Source organism: Channa argus, chromosome 23 (genome assembly GCF_033026475.1).
Source record: "Channa argus isolate prfri chromosome 23, Channa argus male v1.0, whole genome shotgun sequence".
Classification (NCBI taxonomy): domain Eukaryota; kingdom Metazoa; phylum Chordata; class Actinopteri; order Anabantiformes; family Channidae; genus Channa; species Channa argus.
Window position 1 is genome coordinate 11,877,252 of NC_090219.1, and position 19,142 is coordinate 11,896,393.

The following is a 19,142-nucleotide window of genomic DNA, read 5'->3' on the forward strand; positions in this document are numbered from 1 at the left end:
TATTAATCTGTTGTGACGTCCATTTATAACCGGCAAGAAACATTTCCTCCCCATCCCGGAGAAAATGATGCTTTGCAGAAATCAGTTCTAAGGCCGCTCAGAGGCAAATGGTTCTGTTCACAGCCGAACATAAAATCAATCAGGTTTGTAATGGTCTGCGCTGAGAGCATGACAAACACCCGTGGCCGTGCTCAGCTCCCTGCACGACCGCTCAGAAATACAGAGGCACAATCATTTTCCTTAGCCAGCATGCACTGAAAATGAGAGGCATTCTGTAAATAAGATATTACTGTACTGACGGCCGTATTCCCTTGAACAATTTCCCTTTAAAATGTGTGGCAATTATAGCAGGAGTCAGTCTCCCCTGCAGTGATGCCCTATCACATTTGAAATTTAAATCTGAGGCGATATTCTTGGCAAATGATAGATGTCGCTTTATGAGGGATCTTAACAAAATCCCTTGCGATGAAGCCGGTTGATATGAATCTGTTTTACATGTGGAAGACTCGACTGTGTGTTGGTTCAAAGGGCTACCAGGTAAACAGGTTGAGATAGGAAGACAGAGGGGGAGGCAGTGGGAGGTGCACTGAGCTGATAATGCCATGAGGACAGCAGGTTGAATCCAAATGTCATTGTTCCTGAGCTAAGATGAACTTTACACAGCCGATATCTCCTTCCTTTTTTAGCTCGATAAGCTTAATGCGCGTCCAGCTGGAATGACGGCTCTTCTAGAATTCAGCCACAGCACAGGAGCTAAATGCAAGCACCTCTCGGGCTCAGATTAGGTTAAATTACCATTCAGAGCTGCTCCCTTCGCTTCCAGGAATAGACTTGGAAACATCCCTTTTCTCACCAAAACCAAACAGTATGTCTGTAACACAGTGAGGGGTATTTATAGCAGTAAGTCTGTCCTGCTGTCACCGAGCTGTGTTCTCCACAGGCTGCACACAACGCACCTCAAATGAAACAAACTGACAGCATCATCCTCGTTCTATCAAATAGTTTAGAACCGGAGCCAAAACTGTTCAATTTCCTGGTGTGAAATCTCACTTTTGCTGGTCTCAGAGCAGCTCGGTGGCACAGAGTGTTAATTGTACAGCAGACATGTGGGACCGAGCAAAGGCATTGGAGAGACTTCAGGGCCATGTTGAGACGGAAAAGCTTGCAGACAAGGTTTGGTTAATGAGCAGTGACGGCTCATAATACACACCGTCCCACCCCTCCACCCTGTGACCTCCCTGTGCTGCACTGTTGTTCTACTCCAGTATATTTGGTTCACAGCCGTTCAGTGCACTGGAAGCATGTTGGCGACGAAGTGTGTGACGCTCACAGCTCACTGCTGCACCACTGAACGGAAAGATCATACCTGTACTGTACCACAGCACCTCATCATAATGACATTTAAAAAAAAGTCCCACAGCACAGCTGTACTGTAGCCTGAAGGCTCAGACATGCTCGTAGTCGCATAGGGAGTGCGACAATAGTTTCAAACCAAACAAACGACAGCAAATTGTTTGCATGAAGCAGAGCAGCATGTAATCTTTATGCATTACTATGTAGGATGCTTGGCAGCGTTTCCCCTGCAGGAGACTGCAGGCATAGAGGGGGGTTTAGTAAATATGACGACAACTGTGCAGCCTTCACGTGAACTTATGAGCTTGTTTCTCTCGCCATCTCTGCCTCTTAGAAACCAGATCTCGAGGTTTTGCTTTTTCCGGTTTTTCGTCCCCCGACAACTTGCACTCGCTCCATGTTTCACTCACCCATTCACTGCATCCACTACTAAGAGTCGAATACCACATCTTCCATTAATTATGTTGTTTTATATCACATATTGACATTTACTGTGTTGTTTTCCCTCTTTCTTCCCTCGTTCTAAGCTTGGAGCCAGTTTATGACACTAAATACTACAAGAGATTGAGACAATATCAACCATAATTGCATGAATTTTCTGCTGCACTGCTGGAGATTATTACTGCTGGAAAAACAGTTGGAATTCAACAACGTTTCCCACCTAAGAGATGAATGGGGGCCCACCAGGCGTGGCCCTGCCCAGCCCTCAAGCGCCACCTTGGTGACTGGATAAAATGGCAGAGTTGCGGCAGGAAGAGCCTCCCACGTAAAAAAATTAATTAATCTCATGCCGAATCAACAAACAGTACACGTTCCCCTGTGGTGACCCCTGAAGGGACAAGGGACAAGATTAAGCTTTTAAAATTTTGTTATTGTTTATTTGTATAAAAACAATTAATTCTGTTCGATCTTGGTGCTTTGTTTTTGGCACATAATGGTAGAATCCGGAGGCCCAGTGAAGTTTACCGGCCGATGTGAAGTATTCTTACGCAAGCGACCACCAAAGCCGTGACGGGACTTTTCCTCTCTTCTACTGTACACACCTGAAAAGTTTCAGAAACTTCTATTCTGCAGAAGAAAATTTAAAAAAAAATCTCCTCCCTACAGTCATGAACATTAGAGTGCTAATAAAAGATGTTCACTTAAAAGTCAAAAGGTGGCATTTCCTTTAAAAGAAACTTCAAACCTCTACATGGCCAGAGGTGAACTCACATCCTCCCATGCAGAGTAAAGTACCAGTACTGAACCTGTTATCATATGTTAGCCACCTGACACATGGTACCAATCATCGCTTTCTATTTGTATCAAGCTGCCACAGGTAGGTCTGACACATGCCAGTCAATTGTGGAAACTCTGCGTAGCCTTTGCACACGGCTCCTTGAGGATGTCTGGATCAGTGGTTGAAAGAAATAACAATCCTGCCAATTCCTTCTCTGTTTCCTTTCAAAGCACATTCATGAGATAAGCATTGTGTTTCTAAAAACCAAAAGCAGCATTAAAGCAACAGACACTCAGCGGTGTGTTGTACAACATTTGCAAACCGAATCTATGAGGTTTTGACAAACAATTTTTTCCTTTCTCCAACAGCAGCATCCTGCGTACTGCTGCAGACTCGTCCACTGCTCCCCATAGTGTTTAGGAGCAACACCACAAATTACAGGAGGGGAGCTCGTGCACAATCGTCTGCAGCAAGTGTGTTTGGGCCCTTAGTGTTCGTCACACATGAGCAGTGTCTTTTCCTACTTATTTTAACAAATGTTATTGTTAATCCCGCCACAGTATTTGCCACAGTCCTGCTTTTCATTAAGCGTCTGAAAATTGTCACAAAGCATGAGCAGTAAAATGTGCCGCAAACTCTGGGAAAACTCTGGGAATGATCTTGAGTTCGGCAACACTGCAGCGAGAAACCGCTGATAGATCAACAGCTTGGCTTTGAAAGTCTGAACAAAAGATTATAACAAAAGATTCTTTATATGAATTACTTATCTAACTGTAGCCAAGAAGGACACATAGACTGGTTCTGTTGCTCTCTGTGGACTAGACTTTCAAATCAGTTGCCATTTAAATAACATAAAATGCCTCTAATACATTTTACATTACCCAAAAACCTTTAAATAATGCTGCAGTTTTTAACCACATTCACTGCTGTTTACTTTATCATCTGATATTTAGTACATTTTTGCAGTTTTAACATTTGCATTTAAACATTCATTTTTTTATTCCTGTGCATCTGTTGTGCTGCTGTGCATCTCTTCACGGTTTTGTTGAACTTTACGAGCTAAACTAAAAAGAATGACAGAAAACTGGAAATTGAACGTTACATTTTTCACCTGTCCACCTGTAGTAGATATTTGCCAAGAAACAATGAGGTGGAAAGAATGACATTTATATGTTGTAGATAATATTTACACCTGTTGCTTTGCCTCCATCACCGTTAGTCATGACAGTTCCATACAGTCCCTTGTTGCTTTACCAATTATGGAGGATTATACATAAATTATGTAGAGCAGGCTGTGAAGTTTGTGTGCATAATGTTTGCACTATGGGCATCACAATTAGTTTTTATCTTGGAGCAGTGTTGAGATAAAAAAAAAAGGGTTCTAATACAAACAGAAGAAGAATTCGAAGAAATGTTGTGAAAGTTTTTCAGTGATGTCATACAAGTTTAACGTGCTCTATACATCCTTGATCAGTATTCTGTGATGTGGAGTTTTTTAAAACCATCTCAACTCCACAAGAGCTGCTGGAAATGCCTGGGCCAATAAACAGGTGTCTGAATTTTAAACCACAGAAAGTAAACATTTCATGCATATACTGCATGTTAGATATGTATGTGCTGTGCACACACAACGTGTGATTTTCATACGTTACTCACATGACAGACACGATGTCGCCTCGTTCGATCTGGTAGTTCCTCACACTCCAGCGGTTCAGGAGGACGACATCAGACTCAGACCCTCCCTCCGGGTTTAGGAAAGGCTGCAAACACACACACAGAAACAGTTTTCAACATTGCAAACACAAAGGGAATTTCAACCTCAGACACTAAAATAACATGAACAACTCGTGACCAACAAGGTTGTGAGTAACAGCGAGTCAGTGTAACAAAGCAGAACTAAACAGTCTACAGTTTGGTCAAAAGGTGAACAACATACACACAGATATGATTATCTAGACACACACACACACACACACTCCAAAAAAGTTGCAATGATTTGAAAATCTAGTCAACCCATATTTTATTCACAATACAAAATAAACAACATCAGATGTTGAAACTGAGATATTTTACTATTTCATGGAAACAAAATGCAGGAGCATTTGACAAATAATCAGGTTAATTGGCAACAGGTCAGTAGCATGACTGGGTATAATAGGAGCATTTCAGAGAGACAGAGCCTCTGGAATGTAAAGATGGTCAGAGGTTCACCAATCTGTGACAAAGTGCAAGAAAATACATTTGTGTGTAAATTCTAAAACAAAAAACAAAACAAAAAAAACTCTTCCAGATATCACAGTCTGTGAACACAGTTCACTGTACAATCCACAAGTGTGAGTTAAATCTATATCGTGCAAAGAAGGAGCCACATGTGAACATGATCCAGAAACACCACCGTGTTCTCTGAGCCAAAGTTCAATTAAAGTGGTCTGAGGCAAAATGGAAAACTGTTCTGTGGTCAGATGAATCAAAATTTTACATTCTTTTTTGGAAACCATGGGCGTCGTATTCTGTGGACTAAAGATCAGCGGGACCATCCAGCTTGTAATCAGTGGACAGCTCAGAAGCCTGCATCTCTGATGGTCTGGGGGCTGCATTAGTGCCGATGGCGTGGAAAGCCAACACATCTGGAAAGGCTCCATCATAATGAAACCTACGAACGGTCTTAGAGCAACATAAGCTCCCATCCAGTCTCTTTCAGGGAAGACCCTGCATATTTCAGCGAGACAATGATAAACCACATACTGCATCCATCACAATAGCATGGCTTCACAGGAGAAGAGTCCGGGTGCTGAACTGGCCTGACTGCAGTCCAGACCTTTGAGCAATAGAAAATATTTGGCAATTATACAAAGAAAAATTTGGCAAACAAAGGCCCAGAACTGTTGAGCAGCTAGAAGTATGTGAGTATGTGTTCGGCAGGAAGCGAAAAGAAAGTATGAAAGTCGTTCCAACACAGCACCTGAACCTCGTTTATGTCATGTTCTTATATTTTGCATTTGTTATGTCAAGAGAAAAAAAGTCAACGGGAGCAGTGTCAATATTTCGGCAGCATTAAGTCTTTTCCACCTTGTTCACAGCAAAATTCAATCATCCATGTGAGGTATTTGAGTTTTAGCCAAAATTTCTGGGTTTACAACAAACATACAAGTTGAATTAGGTGCAAATACAAAGCGTTTAATCATATTAAAGACACTAAGCTGTACTTTGATTATATTGAGTATCAAAGTATTGACCAGTATTTAATGTGTTTCTACCATAAAGATTAGCACTTCACTGACACTGCAATAACTTAATTGAAATGTACAACAGTAGGCTGATGCTGTAGATTAGCAGGTAGCAGAGCTTCTAATCCATTTCCAGGGTCAGCGGTTCGATCCCAGGGATCTGTTTGGTGTGCATCACTTCCAAGTATAATTGGATAAAAGGGTCTGACAAAAGCTCTAAAAGTAAAAATAATTCAAACTTTTGCTGAGCTGACTTTTGTCCTGTTGGGATTGTGCATGTTAGTGCACGTATGACTCAGCAGTCAGAGTTTTCACATTCATTTAGTTTAATTTATTCAACTTTAAACTACATTTACAATACATATTTTTGTATTATAATGAAATGCTGTTCCACACCACTTCCATTACTGAAATGCATTTAGTAGAACGACAGCAGAAAGTTTTGACCTTTTAGCCAAATGCTGCGGGCTTTAGAGAGAACCCGGCCAAATAAATGTTAATGTTGCTAGACAAGTTTCTACAATGTAGAAAAAAGCCATTATGTCATTTAACAACACTTTTTTGTTAAGGAATTTGGTCTTAAGTCATATTCCACCTCGAATGAGAACAAAACAGTTGAAAAAGTTGATGGGATGACATTTGTCCTGCCTCTGAGCATCATTCACTGTCAGTTCGTCCTGTTCTTCAGCTCAGCCTGTCACCGGCCTGACAACGCTACGGTGAATTATCATACTGCCTTAACGAGGTCCCTTATGGTTATTACAGCACTGTACCGAAATTTATGTGCTGCTGATTTATGCCTGGTAAAATGCAGCATATAGAAGCTGTACATAGACATTTTTCCCAGAAGAGAACTCTGTGCAACCATAAGCAGGTAACAGCAGGTTCGAACCAACACCTCCGCATGATTTAACACGGTGATATAACAACTCTTCACTCTCACTGCTGGGTTTCTGCTCTAGATAACCAGCTGTATTATTATACTGAAACTGACTTGTACAAGTTGTGAGTTAATGCCGCTGTGAAGTAAAAGACCTGCCGGGTCGTGGCCTTTAGAAGGAACAGATGAATGCTTTTCATAATTTAGCCCATTAACTACAACCGCACACAGCATAATCCAGTTTTAGATTATTCCCTTCCTTCCACGCAGCTCATTTCAATACAATGTGAAAATCAGTTAGGTGAGTCTGGAAACCTGCTTGTAAAAAGCAATCGGTGAATAATGTGTGACGGGGAACAATGAAATTCACGTCATCCTTGTCATTTTCTAACTTCGGAAATTAGTTTGTTGCTTTTTTTCTCTGTTGGTATGAAGTTTTGTACTGCAAATCATAAGACTTACTAGACAGATCCTGCAAAACTATTTACACCGTTTCATTAAAATTTGTGGACCAATAGTTTTGTTCAGGACCAATTATTTACTCCAATTCTACCCAGTGTCTTTTCCAAAACTCTGGATAACCAGCTATGTGCTGATCCTCTTTACCAAAGTGTGACACCTCTGCTTGTTAAATTACAGTACAGGTACATGTGTGACTATGAAAATAATTTGTTCTGACAGAAACCGCAAATAAAAGATTATGCAGATTTATTATGCACTAAAAAGGGCAAATCTAATGTCAGAAAAACTAGAAAGAATATTTAATTATATTTCTACGCAGTGGTGTTGGTTCTCTGCATCATCATTCACAGGAGCACATGAAATCCACATGTCATATACTGCACACGTGTGCACAAATCCCAGCCTCCATGTAGGAACCACTCTGGACTACTGTGGAAACATCGTGCTGCACCCAGTTAGTCCATAAGGATCAAGTATTTGTGTCGGCATCTTGACATTTAGCATCCGGCTGGTTCCCTCTAGAAAAACGTAGTGTGATTTTCTCATTGGCTTTTAGATTATTGCAAAGGTAAGTTTACATCGTGACGTGTTTGTTTATAGCCTAATAACTTTTTGATTTGTAAGGATTTTATCTTACTGAGCAAACTACACGTATATACTTCCACATCACAACCACTAAACTTTCAGTTTGAAATTCAACCTCATCTTTCTTTCTTTTTTTTACGGTGACCTGATGTAGTTGGTGATCGTGTGTAATAAACTCAATGTGGCTGTAAAGGTGGATTAGTGATTAGATGATTTTGCATGTTCAGCCTGATGACATTAAAATGTTCCCAACAATCTGTTTTTAATACACAAATACGGCGGCGGTACTTACTGATTAATTGTTATGTCATAGAATTAAATATAAACTTCTTGATCTTGTGTTTGCTACAGATCTTATCTCAGACCAAAAACCTAGTCAGAAAACTCAATAGAGGGTTAAATGATTTCCATCTCATTCTAAGATAAAGGAATAAATGTGTTCAGGTGATTGCACACCAATCAAAAGATAATTATTAATACTTTTTCCATTTCTGCTTATAGATTACTGTAAATATAATGGAGGTCGTAAGCTTGTTCCCTGATTATCTGGATTTCTCTGAGTGCATGTAAACTCTTCTTTTGTTTCTGACGTGTTGGGGGGAGTCGGAACTTGTGGATCTTTCTGGCAACTGAAAACACACCTGTAATTCAAGTCTGACAAATCTTTATGCTGAAATATTAAGTCAAAGCAGCTGCTTGTTTGAAGATGGCGAATCATTCACAAACCCACTCATAGTTGTGTGATGACAGAGTTAACTGCATCCACCGATGAAGTCCACCGTCAGGAAAATAGTTTATCAGTTAGTTTGACTGTGAAGCTGAAATCTATTATTCTCTGCACAATAAAAACACAAGAAATAATTCATAGACTTTCTCCCTCGCTACGTTGAGCAAAACTCCAAACGAGCATGACAGCTCCATCACATGCTTGTCTTTCCTCTCCTACCTCAACAACAACAATAATAACATCATTATTCTTACAACATGGTTTGTGTCACTTTGTTGAGGGATCCACGCATGACGACGCTCACTCTCACTGCCGAACGACATGACACGCGGCCACCGTTTCATTAAACAGGACGTACACAGGCCATTTCACGCTTGGCGGAGCAATTGACAGAATATCTCTTATCTGTCGTCACCAAAATAAATGTCCCTCCTGAGTGCTGTCAGCCTGTGAGTTTATCCGGTAGAGCTGGATACTTCATCAGCTCCTCTCACAGTCCTACTGTATCTGACCACATTACATGCAGGGCTGTTTCTAAAACTCCTGCTTCAGGGAATCTGAACTTATGGGAAAACGTCAAAGTGACAGTTTGTCTGTCGGCTGATTCATTTAGTTTTACAGATATGATGCACAAATTGTAGGAACTAAATGAGAAGGACACAAATACACAAATACAAAGTGTAACCTGTTATCCTGTTCAGGGTCAAGGGACTGCAGCCAATCCCAGCTGTCACTGGGAGAGAGGCGGGTCTCCAGTCAGTCTCAGGGCCAACACAGACAGACAACCATTCACACTCACATTTCCACCATGCATGTGTCTTTGGACTCCGGAAACTGGAGTACCTGGAGAAAACCCACACAAGCATGGAGAGAACATGCAATCTCCACCTTCTTGCTGCAAGGTGGCAGTGCTGTCCACTCCACCACCGTGCTGCCACCTGAAGACCAACTAAGACTAACAAAGCCTGGACAAGTAACCCCAAACACCGACTTCACCAGCTGTCACAGTTTTTTTTTCTTTGACGGTCAGGACACAGTGAACACTTGATGACGGAGTAAAACCTGTCAGCAGAAAGTTCTGGCAGTAAACCAACTTGCAAATGCTGCAAACAAAAGTTCTCAAGTTTGTGTTTCTAAACAAACATGGACGGCGACGCACAGCCTTTACTGTCATGGACGTGTTGAGTACAGCTATTTGAGCAGAAAGGAACAAAAGGTGCAGAGTGAGGGGACATCCTGGATGGAGAGGTGTGGACAGATGTCTCAGGCTTGTTCTACTGCTGTAGAGGCATTTGGTTCCTCATTTGGAAGCAACATAATCTGATTTATAGCATAACAATCATAGATGTCATAAATTAAGAAATCAAACAGTACACGACCATCTATTACTCCAGCTCAGAAACCCCGTTTCCATGACGACAACCCAAGCACTGCAGAAAAGACAAAGGATCTTGTCTAAATTGTGTGTAAAGACATGAATAACACAATCACGTGCGCACACACACACACACACACACTTCCTGTGGACTATTGGTGCTCTGTGCTGCTAAAATCTTTCCACACAACAAGGTGTTGACAACATCTGTAGAATAATACTGTGTTTGAGCAATGATGATAACGGATTCAGATCTCAAGATGTGCATCACTGGGCAAAGTACAATTATGTTGTGTCCTCCTGGGTCCAGCTTGTGTCCTGGCCTTGATTTTGTCTGGTACTGGATTAAAAATAAATAAGCTAACACCAGTTAACAGCTGTCAGCAGATATCAGGCTGATGGCTTTTCCGCTCAAACAGTCCAGATTAATTACAAACTGTATGATCGGTCCTGTGTGTGTCCACAGTGACCTGGTCTCTTAAAAGTGCTGAACCTCTCTGAGGATGCAACTTAATATTCAGAACATCTCTTCTGGAGTTAGTCAAGTGAGAGAAATTAATCCTGCAACGTACGTAAGAGAAATTTGATGTTTTTCTTTGTGGCACATTAAAGGAAGCTGAATATAACTGGGATTTCAACTGTTGGTCAAATAAATCCAATCTGAACACACCACTCTGGTTAGATGGAAGGTCGTCATCACTTCCTGGAAAATATACAGACCAAATTAACCGACAGATTAATCGAAGAAACGAATCATTAAGAAGTTCTACAGTACAGATATAAGAGATGCGCCAAATGTCCATAATATACTCTGGAGTCTCTCCCAGCTGGCGAGAGGCAGGGGACACCATGGACAGGTCTCCAGTCTGTCACAGGTTCAACAAAGAGAGACATACACAGACGGGCTACCGTGCACATTTACAGGCAATTTAGAGTCACCAATTAACATGTGGACTCTGGGAGGAAACCAACACAAGCACAACATGTAAACTCCACACAGAAAGTGTGCAGACAGCCAGGGATTCGAACCAGGGACCTTCTGAGAGGCAGCAGCGCAAATCACTCCACCACCTATAATTTTGCATTAAATACTACTTTACTATTACTAATACTATTACTTCAAAGGGACAAAGGTGATAAAAAGGAAAGAAGTGACTTTGCCTTTAGTTTGATATGAACTAAAAAAAACAAAGTCAAGCAGAGGAAACCTGAGGAGCAGCTGAATGTTTAAGGCGAATATCATGAAGTACCAAGGTCCAGAAAGACCTGAATACATATTTATAAAACAGTGTGGGGATATATAATAAGGCCTTCTGATATAGGCTAATGCAGATATTCTTCACAACAAAATAAGATTTTATGATTTCAATAATCTCGACAGGAGAGGAACATATTGCTGACAAAGAGTATTGTGTGACAGCAGTGCCAACAACCAGAAGGACTGAAGGCCCGTTATTTTGTAAATGTGAATCATCTAGAACTAATTCACAGAATTAATATATGAAGCCAGTGATGGATAAAATCACCTATTTAAGGATTTGCTGCTGATTTGAATGAGGAATCTAACGTGTCTCCTATAACAATTTGTACAGTAACTCTGCATCATATATTCTTTGTAGTCTATCGTGGTTAGAGACATGTACTGACTGTAGTTTGGTCTTATTTCTATGTGTATGTAGTTCTGATCGTGGAAAGGTTGAGTTTGTTTAAGGGGACCTTTGGATTTATGGAAACCAGGATCAGATATCCACATTCTCTGCTGGTCAATAGTTAAATGTATAGTTTTAGTAAACGTTTTAGTGCATTCGGATGTGTAAACCTTCCTAATTTGTGCAAAGAAATTGGCTTTAATGTAAAGTTTAAAACGTTAACGAACGTGTAAATGCTTCGACAGCTGTGGACTGTGTTTCCAACCTCTCCACACTTTATGCTCTCACTCCAAGCAGGCCTCAACCATTCTGCAGAAACATTTCTCTGACCTGCTAGGATGTCGCCACTTTATCACTGCATCTGCACCATCCCCAGCACAAAGGAGGAGTCCTAATATTATAAAGACGGAGCGGTGAGCGGCAGTAATCAGGAGCACAGGATCTTTCACCCAGACAGCATTATGGGAACATTCGGATGTCAGGCAAACAAGATAGTGGCCAGACAACACTCTGCTGCTCCAGGGTTATTGTGTTTTTACATTTAATAACAGCAGCACAGTAGTCAGTCAGATAGAGAACAGAGAGCTTTTACAGTCCTTATTGCAGAGATACTCGCTGGAGATGGGAATTTAGTGCTAACTCATATTTATGCATCAGACAAAGCAAATCACAGGGGAGCAGATTTACCAGAATAAAAGCTGAGTGAACTCAGGAGCAGTGTTACTCCAAGCGCACAAACACAGTCTCTCACAAGCCTTCACAGTGTAAACATCTCATTTAGTCGACCAGTTTCCTCCATTTAAAAACAACCACTGTTTGGTTGCGTTAATTATTTTAGATGATCTGAACCGACTTTTCGAGATCAGCCCGGTGACCCGTCAAACACACCTACATGGATACACAACATAAACCAAAGAGCAACATGCAGTTTTAATATTCATGCTCATTAAAAATAGAGAGCAGATTGTTTTATGCATAATGCAACACATGTTGGGGATAATGAGCCGCACGACAGGAAACCAACTCGGCCAAGACCCAACAGGCACTTGTTTTTGTTTTAACATCTCCGTTTCTCAGATGAGGACAGTGCAGACTGTTGATTGAGTGAGAATAAAGGAGGTTGTGCATGAAGGCTTTGCAGAGCTGATTCCTCTCATAAATGCTGGGAGCTGTAAAGCATCCAGGATGTGGCCGGTGATTACTTTTATTAACCGATGGATTTTTTTTCTCTATTCATTTTATGTATAATTTTAACAAAGCAGCCCGTTGAAAGTGCATGAAAATGCAACACGACCTGAATCACACTGTTTTGGAAGTTTGACTGTTTTATAGGCAGAAGAAAAAAAAAATCCAGAAGTATGTGAAGTATTCACAGCTTAACTACAATACTACAAACCCCATGAAACAAACAAACAATATCAGCAAACAAACAATTACAGCCTCAAGTCTTTTTGAGTATGATGCTACAAGCTTGACTGACCAGTTTCTCCCATTCTTCTTTGCAGTACCTCTCAGCACCTTGTCCACAGACAATTCCTTGGACTTTGTGGCTTGGTTTGTGCTCGGACGTGCACTGTTATCTGTGGGACCTTGTATAGACAGGTGTGTGCTTTTCCAAATCATGTCCAATCAACTGAAGTTACCACAGGTGGACTCCAAACAAGTTGTAGAAACATCTCCAGGATAATCGGTGGAAACAGGATGAACCAGGTCATGGCAAAGTGCAGTGAATACTTATGTACATGGGATTTTCTTTAAATAAATTTGCAAAGATTTTAAACAAACTTCTTTCACATCGTCATAATAGGGTATTGTTTGTACAGTTTAGAGGAAAGTAATACATTTGGAATCAGGCTGTAACATAATACTTTCTGGATGTAATGTAAACCTGACATAGGACACAAACTATTTGGTTAATGAAAACTGAAATAGTTTCACAGTTTACCATTCTCTCAAAATATTCATAGGTTTATTTAATAACAACAAAGAGCAGGATGTTGCAGTTCTCTAACAAATCCATCACACTGTTATTTGAGCACTGACTGCAGAAAACTAGGGAACTCCAGAGGCTTCGAGGAATTTCTCTCGTCGATGTAACTGTGTGAAAGTCAGTTCAGTGGACCACACCTCAGCAGAGCACACTGCCAAAGAACCATTCCAGTTCATCAGGACTATTTTATCATTGAAATCCCAGTTTGCTTTTATAGACGTTGAGTGTTGTGAATTGTAGAACACGCGCATTTAATTTCTGCTTCCAGATTGTTTCTTCATTTTCAGCTAATCGAGGTTTGTTAAACGTGATACTGTCCTCTTGTGGACGCGTACGTCTGCCGTGCAAGTATAAAAGAAATATGTGCGTAAGTATCTGAGGTTTACGTGTATCGACAGACAATTGCAAATCAGCCTAAAGTCTCTTTGTTGCTGTTGTAACCCACAGTTTAATACTGTGGATCTGTACCATCAAATGTGCAGAACAGCTGTTCTTCCTTCCTTTTCTTTTGCATTTGAAGCTCGTTTTCTATCTGCATAACTCCTTAAAAAGCTACAAAAGGGATATAATAATATATAATATGTCATTATATAACAATTATTATTATTATTATTAGATGTTTTGTTTAAAAACTGGAGTATTTCTCTGCTTCTTCTGAAAAACTCATGACATCACATCAAACACACACACACACACACACACACACACAGATGGCGGTGGCTGCCATGCAAGGTTCTCACCTGACCCACCGGGACCAAAAGAAGCCAGTTAAATATCAGTGAAAGCCTCCTTTAAGCAATACGTTACTCACAGATTTATTATTCATTAGTGAAGCTGTAATGAGAGTTTTAACCAGTAAACACATCAGCATTGGACAAAAATGGGGAGATGTCAGTTGAATGTTTTCAGACTCCCATTTGCCTGTGACAAACAGTGTTATAGCTTAGCACATTGTGCAGCCCAGTTTGTGGGCTGTACCCAAATCATATTTCTCTTCTAAGCAGCAGAACGATGTGATGTAGAACCCAGCTGTGATGGAGAGCAGACACCAATCCATTAAAATGTACCAGGTTCAGCTGAGGGCATCTCTGATATTTACACGGGGGGGGGGGGGGGTCATTTTGTTACATTGAAAGGGGTTTAGCAAGGGATTTGAAGAATGAGAAACAGGAATGATTACAGCCAAGACAAACTAGTTTCAATACATGGTGCACATGAGCAGATTTAGTCAAAACATGAAGCCTGAGGAATAAGGATTTGGGTAACATCTGCTCATACAGCTGATAGTTCTCATTTCTGATTCTGAAATCTGTGGATTAACTTTAAGTAATTAGACAACTATGACACAAGAAATTGTTCCAAGTTCTAAACAAATATACCAGAATCAAAACTGAACTGGGAGCCTGTCACCAATAAACAAAAGAAACCTATGAAAATGATCCATCTTCCCATTTCCAAGGTCTCTCTGTCCCAGCTGTCTTCAGTAGTTTATTGTACAGACATTGAGACCTTCATACACTGGCCTCAGACACGGCTCTGAAGACCGATGTGAGGTTCTGTGTTGTAACGTCTAACCTGCATTGACGCTCCCTCCACTCGTGCCAGGTAGGCGATTCGATCCAGGACGGTGACCGTGACGGGAACAGCGACAAAAAATCCACTGACGAACGCCCGCAGGTACCGCCGGCCCGCTGTCGCCCGCTGAGCCATCACCTGGAAAGCAGGAAAACAAACAGCGCTCAGGTGAGATTAGACCATTTTAGATTCAAATTTATTGATCTCTGGGGGAAAAGCAGTAAGATTATGAAAAAAGTGAAATACATATATAAACACAGTCAGATACACAGAGCAGCATAATCACTGAATGGAATAAATAGTGTTTTGTTGATGTTAACGAAAGACCACATCAGCACCAGCACTGACGACTTTTATCTGTAATTATAATCTATGTTGAAGTTCTGCTTTGCAAGCATCTCCAGAGGCCGGTGTTCGGAGTCATGGTGCAGTATTTTGGACACTGTGTTGGCTTCTTGGAGGGAACATCATTCTCTCAGTAAATGACGTTGGAGCAGCAACACACGGGGACTCCGGTGTCCTCTTGCTCCTCCTGTCAATTTTCACAGCAGGTTTGCAGATTGGACACTGATGACACATCACACTGAGCCTGTCCTCCCCAGACAAATTTTTTTCATCCACTTTGCTTTTCACAGCGCACTGTGGGAAGCCCAGACAGGCGTGAAATGACCGAGCAGCCGGCAGCGGCAGCAACAGCCATGCACCGCTGCCTTCGGCTAACAGCCTCGTCTGGACGTCCACTGTCCTCGCTCCGGAGATCTGCTACAGCCATTACCTCCACATCACAAGACTTCAAATTAAACATTATCAAAAGCCTACTGTCCTCACTCGACACTCCCGCCATCTGTGGTGGGAAAGCATCAGTCGCTGTAGTGTGAACTGTTACAGGAGAAAATACCAGGTCTGCATTTTCCTGCCCTATAATGTGATGTCTCTACATAACATCTGGAAGTTTGGTCATGTCGACATTTCCTCCTCTGTTGAGTGAAGGATTCTTCATGTGAACATGAATGGCTTCATATCTAAAATGTGGACATTGTTATCCGCATACGAGTGTCCTCTGTCCTTCAGGTGTAGGTACACTACTGATTCTGGTCCTGATTTTGGTTTGTCTCCAAGTCTCTGCTGTTTCCCGTTTGAAGCCCCCATATTCACAGACCTTGAAACTGTCCTCAGACAGTTTTCTTATGAGTCAATAGAGGTGGGGATGTTTTCTGCCCTGTGGTGCAGGGTCCGGATGACTCCTAGATTGTGTTGCAGTGTTTGGTGAGAGTTAACCAGCAGAAAATGGTCAGTGTGTTTGTGTGTGTGTGAGTTTACTATAGATTTCTATTTGTATGTTGCCACAGGCCCCATCGCTAACTGCACAGTTCAGTGATGGTGATCAACTAAATAATATCACTACACTAATATCACAGGATGTTACTGAACAGCAACTCATACTAGAAGCTAAACAGTTTTACAGTACCAAGTATGAGTGAGTACTCAAATGTAAGTACATTTACATTTAGAGGATGCTTTTATCCAAAGTGACTTACATGTGAAGTACTTGTAATCAGTCTGGGAAAGTGGTATTGGAACATCCCTACTCTTAGGGGATGTCTCAATAACTAGTCAATTGTTAGGTGTCGTCTTTGTCTCATGACGTCTGTTTAAAATGATCCATGAATCACGTTGGGATTTTTGTGGTAAATCACCTTGTTCACCTGTAAACGTTACAGTGCATTTTAGGTGCATTCTGACATTTCACATGAAAGTCGAATATCCCCAACTATTTGTGAGTAGTGCATGTGTAATCTTTGATTCTGACTGACTGCAACAACAGGAAACACAACACTGCGTCTCATTCAACAAAACCCAAAAGAAGCAAAGTTTGGACCGGAAAATAGCCAGCGTCCGTCCTAAATCCCCACTAAACAGTGCAGAGAAGAGGCGGGTAATTCTCACTGTGGTTGGTCAAAACATAGGTTTACGTTTGGGCTGTGAAAAGGAAGCAAATAAGCAAATTTCCTGTTGAATAAATCATCTTCTCTCCAACCTGGATAAAAAGTATTATTCTGGCAACATGCTGGCTTTGAGCAAATCATGCAACCTGCAGCTGTTCACTGGAAACCAGCAGACTGCTGTGGTACACACACATGCAATCCACGTCCAAACACACACACACACACACACACACACACACAGTGACACTGCTCTATTCTCCACAAACAAAGGAGTGTGTTCTGGCCTCCGTATACATTACGTCCTATTAACCACAGTGCTCTGCCTCCACTGGGCTTTGTAAGACATCAGTTTCCCACCATGTGCTGCAGGGAGGAAAACTCCAGCACCGGAGCAGAAAATCTATTCTAGCATAACAATCCATCCTGACATGAACATATTGCCATTAGTCTTCCATAGAGCCCGCTGCATAATTCCCCTCACACAGAACAAGTGTATCATCAGAGGAAGCTTGATGTGGAGCTTCAAGGTTTCCTTTCAGTTTTACAGTCAAATCGTTTCTGCAACGACACTACGGGGCCCCGCAGCGCTCGCATTTAAAACGACCTTTTTCCTGTGGTTTCCTGCCGGCACACTTAAACGATGTGGCTGACACAGCAGGTCCCACATCAAAGTCGCAGGGAAATAAAAAATGACTTTCTTACCTTGTTAGTCAAATGTCCAGAGCATATTATTCAACTTCTTAACAGGAAGAAAGCCCCAAACTACTTCACTTTCTTAGGATTTAATTAAAAATCCATCTTGTAAATAATACATTAATATCACAGAGTTTCACTGCTGTCAAGTTAAAACTTTTAGGAACCACAGGACACATGATTTTAGCCTGAGGGCACAGGTACAGCTATGATCATAGTCCAACAGCTAGGTATGAAAACTATGATCAGGAATGTCCCCACAGCACCTCATCTCACACCGAGTACAAGTTACACATCTGAGTACTTGCTGATACTACGGAGTACCGTTACAAGTACTAAACCGTTTTGCTTCGAGTACAAGTTTCTAGTCCTCCCTCGCTGTAGTCGGTGTCAGTCACAAATATGAAATATTTGTGAAAAACACGTGTACTGTTACTGTACCTAAACACTGTACACGACTGTTAGTAACTACATCTTAAGACTTTAGCACAGCAGAGTTTCTGTTCAGCTTTACGATACGAAACAAATACAAGCTACTTCCTGACGACCACACATAATGGTTTAATCGAACTAACTTACTCGTCAGTCGACAGTCACACAGACCGAACTGAGACTTGAAGTAAAAACAGACAGAGTATAAAGTACCTTATAAGATTTGAATTCACTTGCCTGCTAATTTGTGAGCTGTATTAGTTGGTTATGACCAGAATTGTTACACACTTCATGATTTTATCGGCCACCTGTAAACACTGAATGGGCAAATCCCAAATCACATTCCTAATGTGTGCATGCCATCCTCAACAGGCGTGGAGTGGCAGACATTAAAGTTCATTAAGCTGTTCTATGCATGATTTGATAAAAACTTCCTAGTCTCTGTTGACTGCCTGATGTTTACTGGTGCACAATAGAGGACAGTGAGTTTCTGTGCTGGAAATCAGAGTCAAGATTCAAAGGGAGACATTGCTCAGATGTTCAATATAATCTGTAGAACTGAGGGTAACTGCAGAGCCTTTCCACAACATCTGATTGTTGTAGAATTTAATCCACTGTGTGCAGAAAATGCACCTCACTATAGAACCGTTTTAGTTCAAATGTACATTAATCTCAGGTTTTGCAGATTCTCATTTATTGTAACTTCATCACAACGACTACCTTAAGAGCTGTGCAGAGGGTGGTGGAGGGAAGAGCTGGGCAGAACAGAGAGGGCTGACTCCAATACTTAAGGTAGCACATAACTATAAAAGAAATATTAATAAATATTTTATTTCTATTAAGTCAGCTTCTAACAACTAAAGAGCTTGATCCAAATCTGTGGTTTTTTTCCAGCTTGGGAAAAGGCCTGAAACAAGCACAACAGACCTCATGATAGGTCAAATTCAGGGCTCAAGAACAAGACTACAGGAAGCCCCCCCCCCCCCAAAAAAAAGGTTGTTTTTGGATGCTGACCTGCGCTAACAAAAC

At 41.2% G+C, this 19,142-nt stretch overlaps 1 protein-coding gene across 2 annotated transcripts in view; it reads right to left on the reverse strand.

The window, feature by feature from the left end:
* Nucleotides 1-19,142, reverse strand: part of immp2l (inner mitochondrial membrane peptidase subunit 2) — a 135,106-nt gene that overhangs the window by 105,402 nt on the left and 10,562 nt on the right. For both annotated transcript variants that reach the window (XM_067492859.1, XM_067492858.1), the window contains exons 2-3: nt 15,043-15,180; nt 4,229-4,332 (exon numbers count right to left, since the gene is read on the reverse strand). In XM_067492859.1, the coding sequence (XP_067348960.1) occupies nt 4,229-4,332; nt 15,043-15,177 (239 nt within the window). In that variant the 5' untranslated portion in view covers nt 15,178-15,180. The remainder of the gene's footprint in view (nt 1-4,228; nt 4,333-15,042; nt 15,181-19,142) is intronic.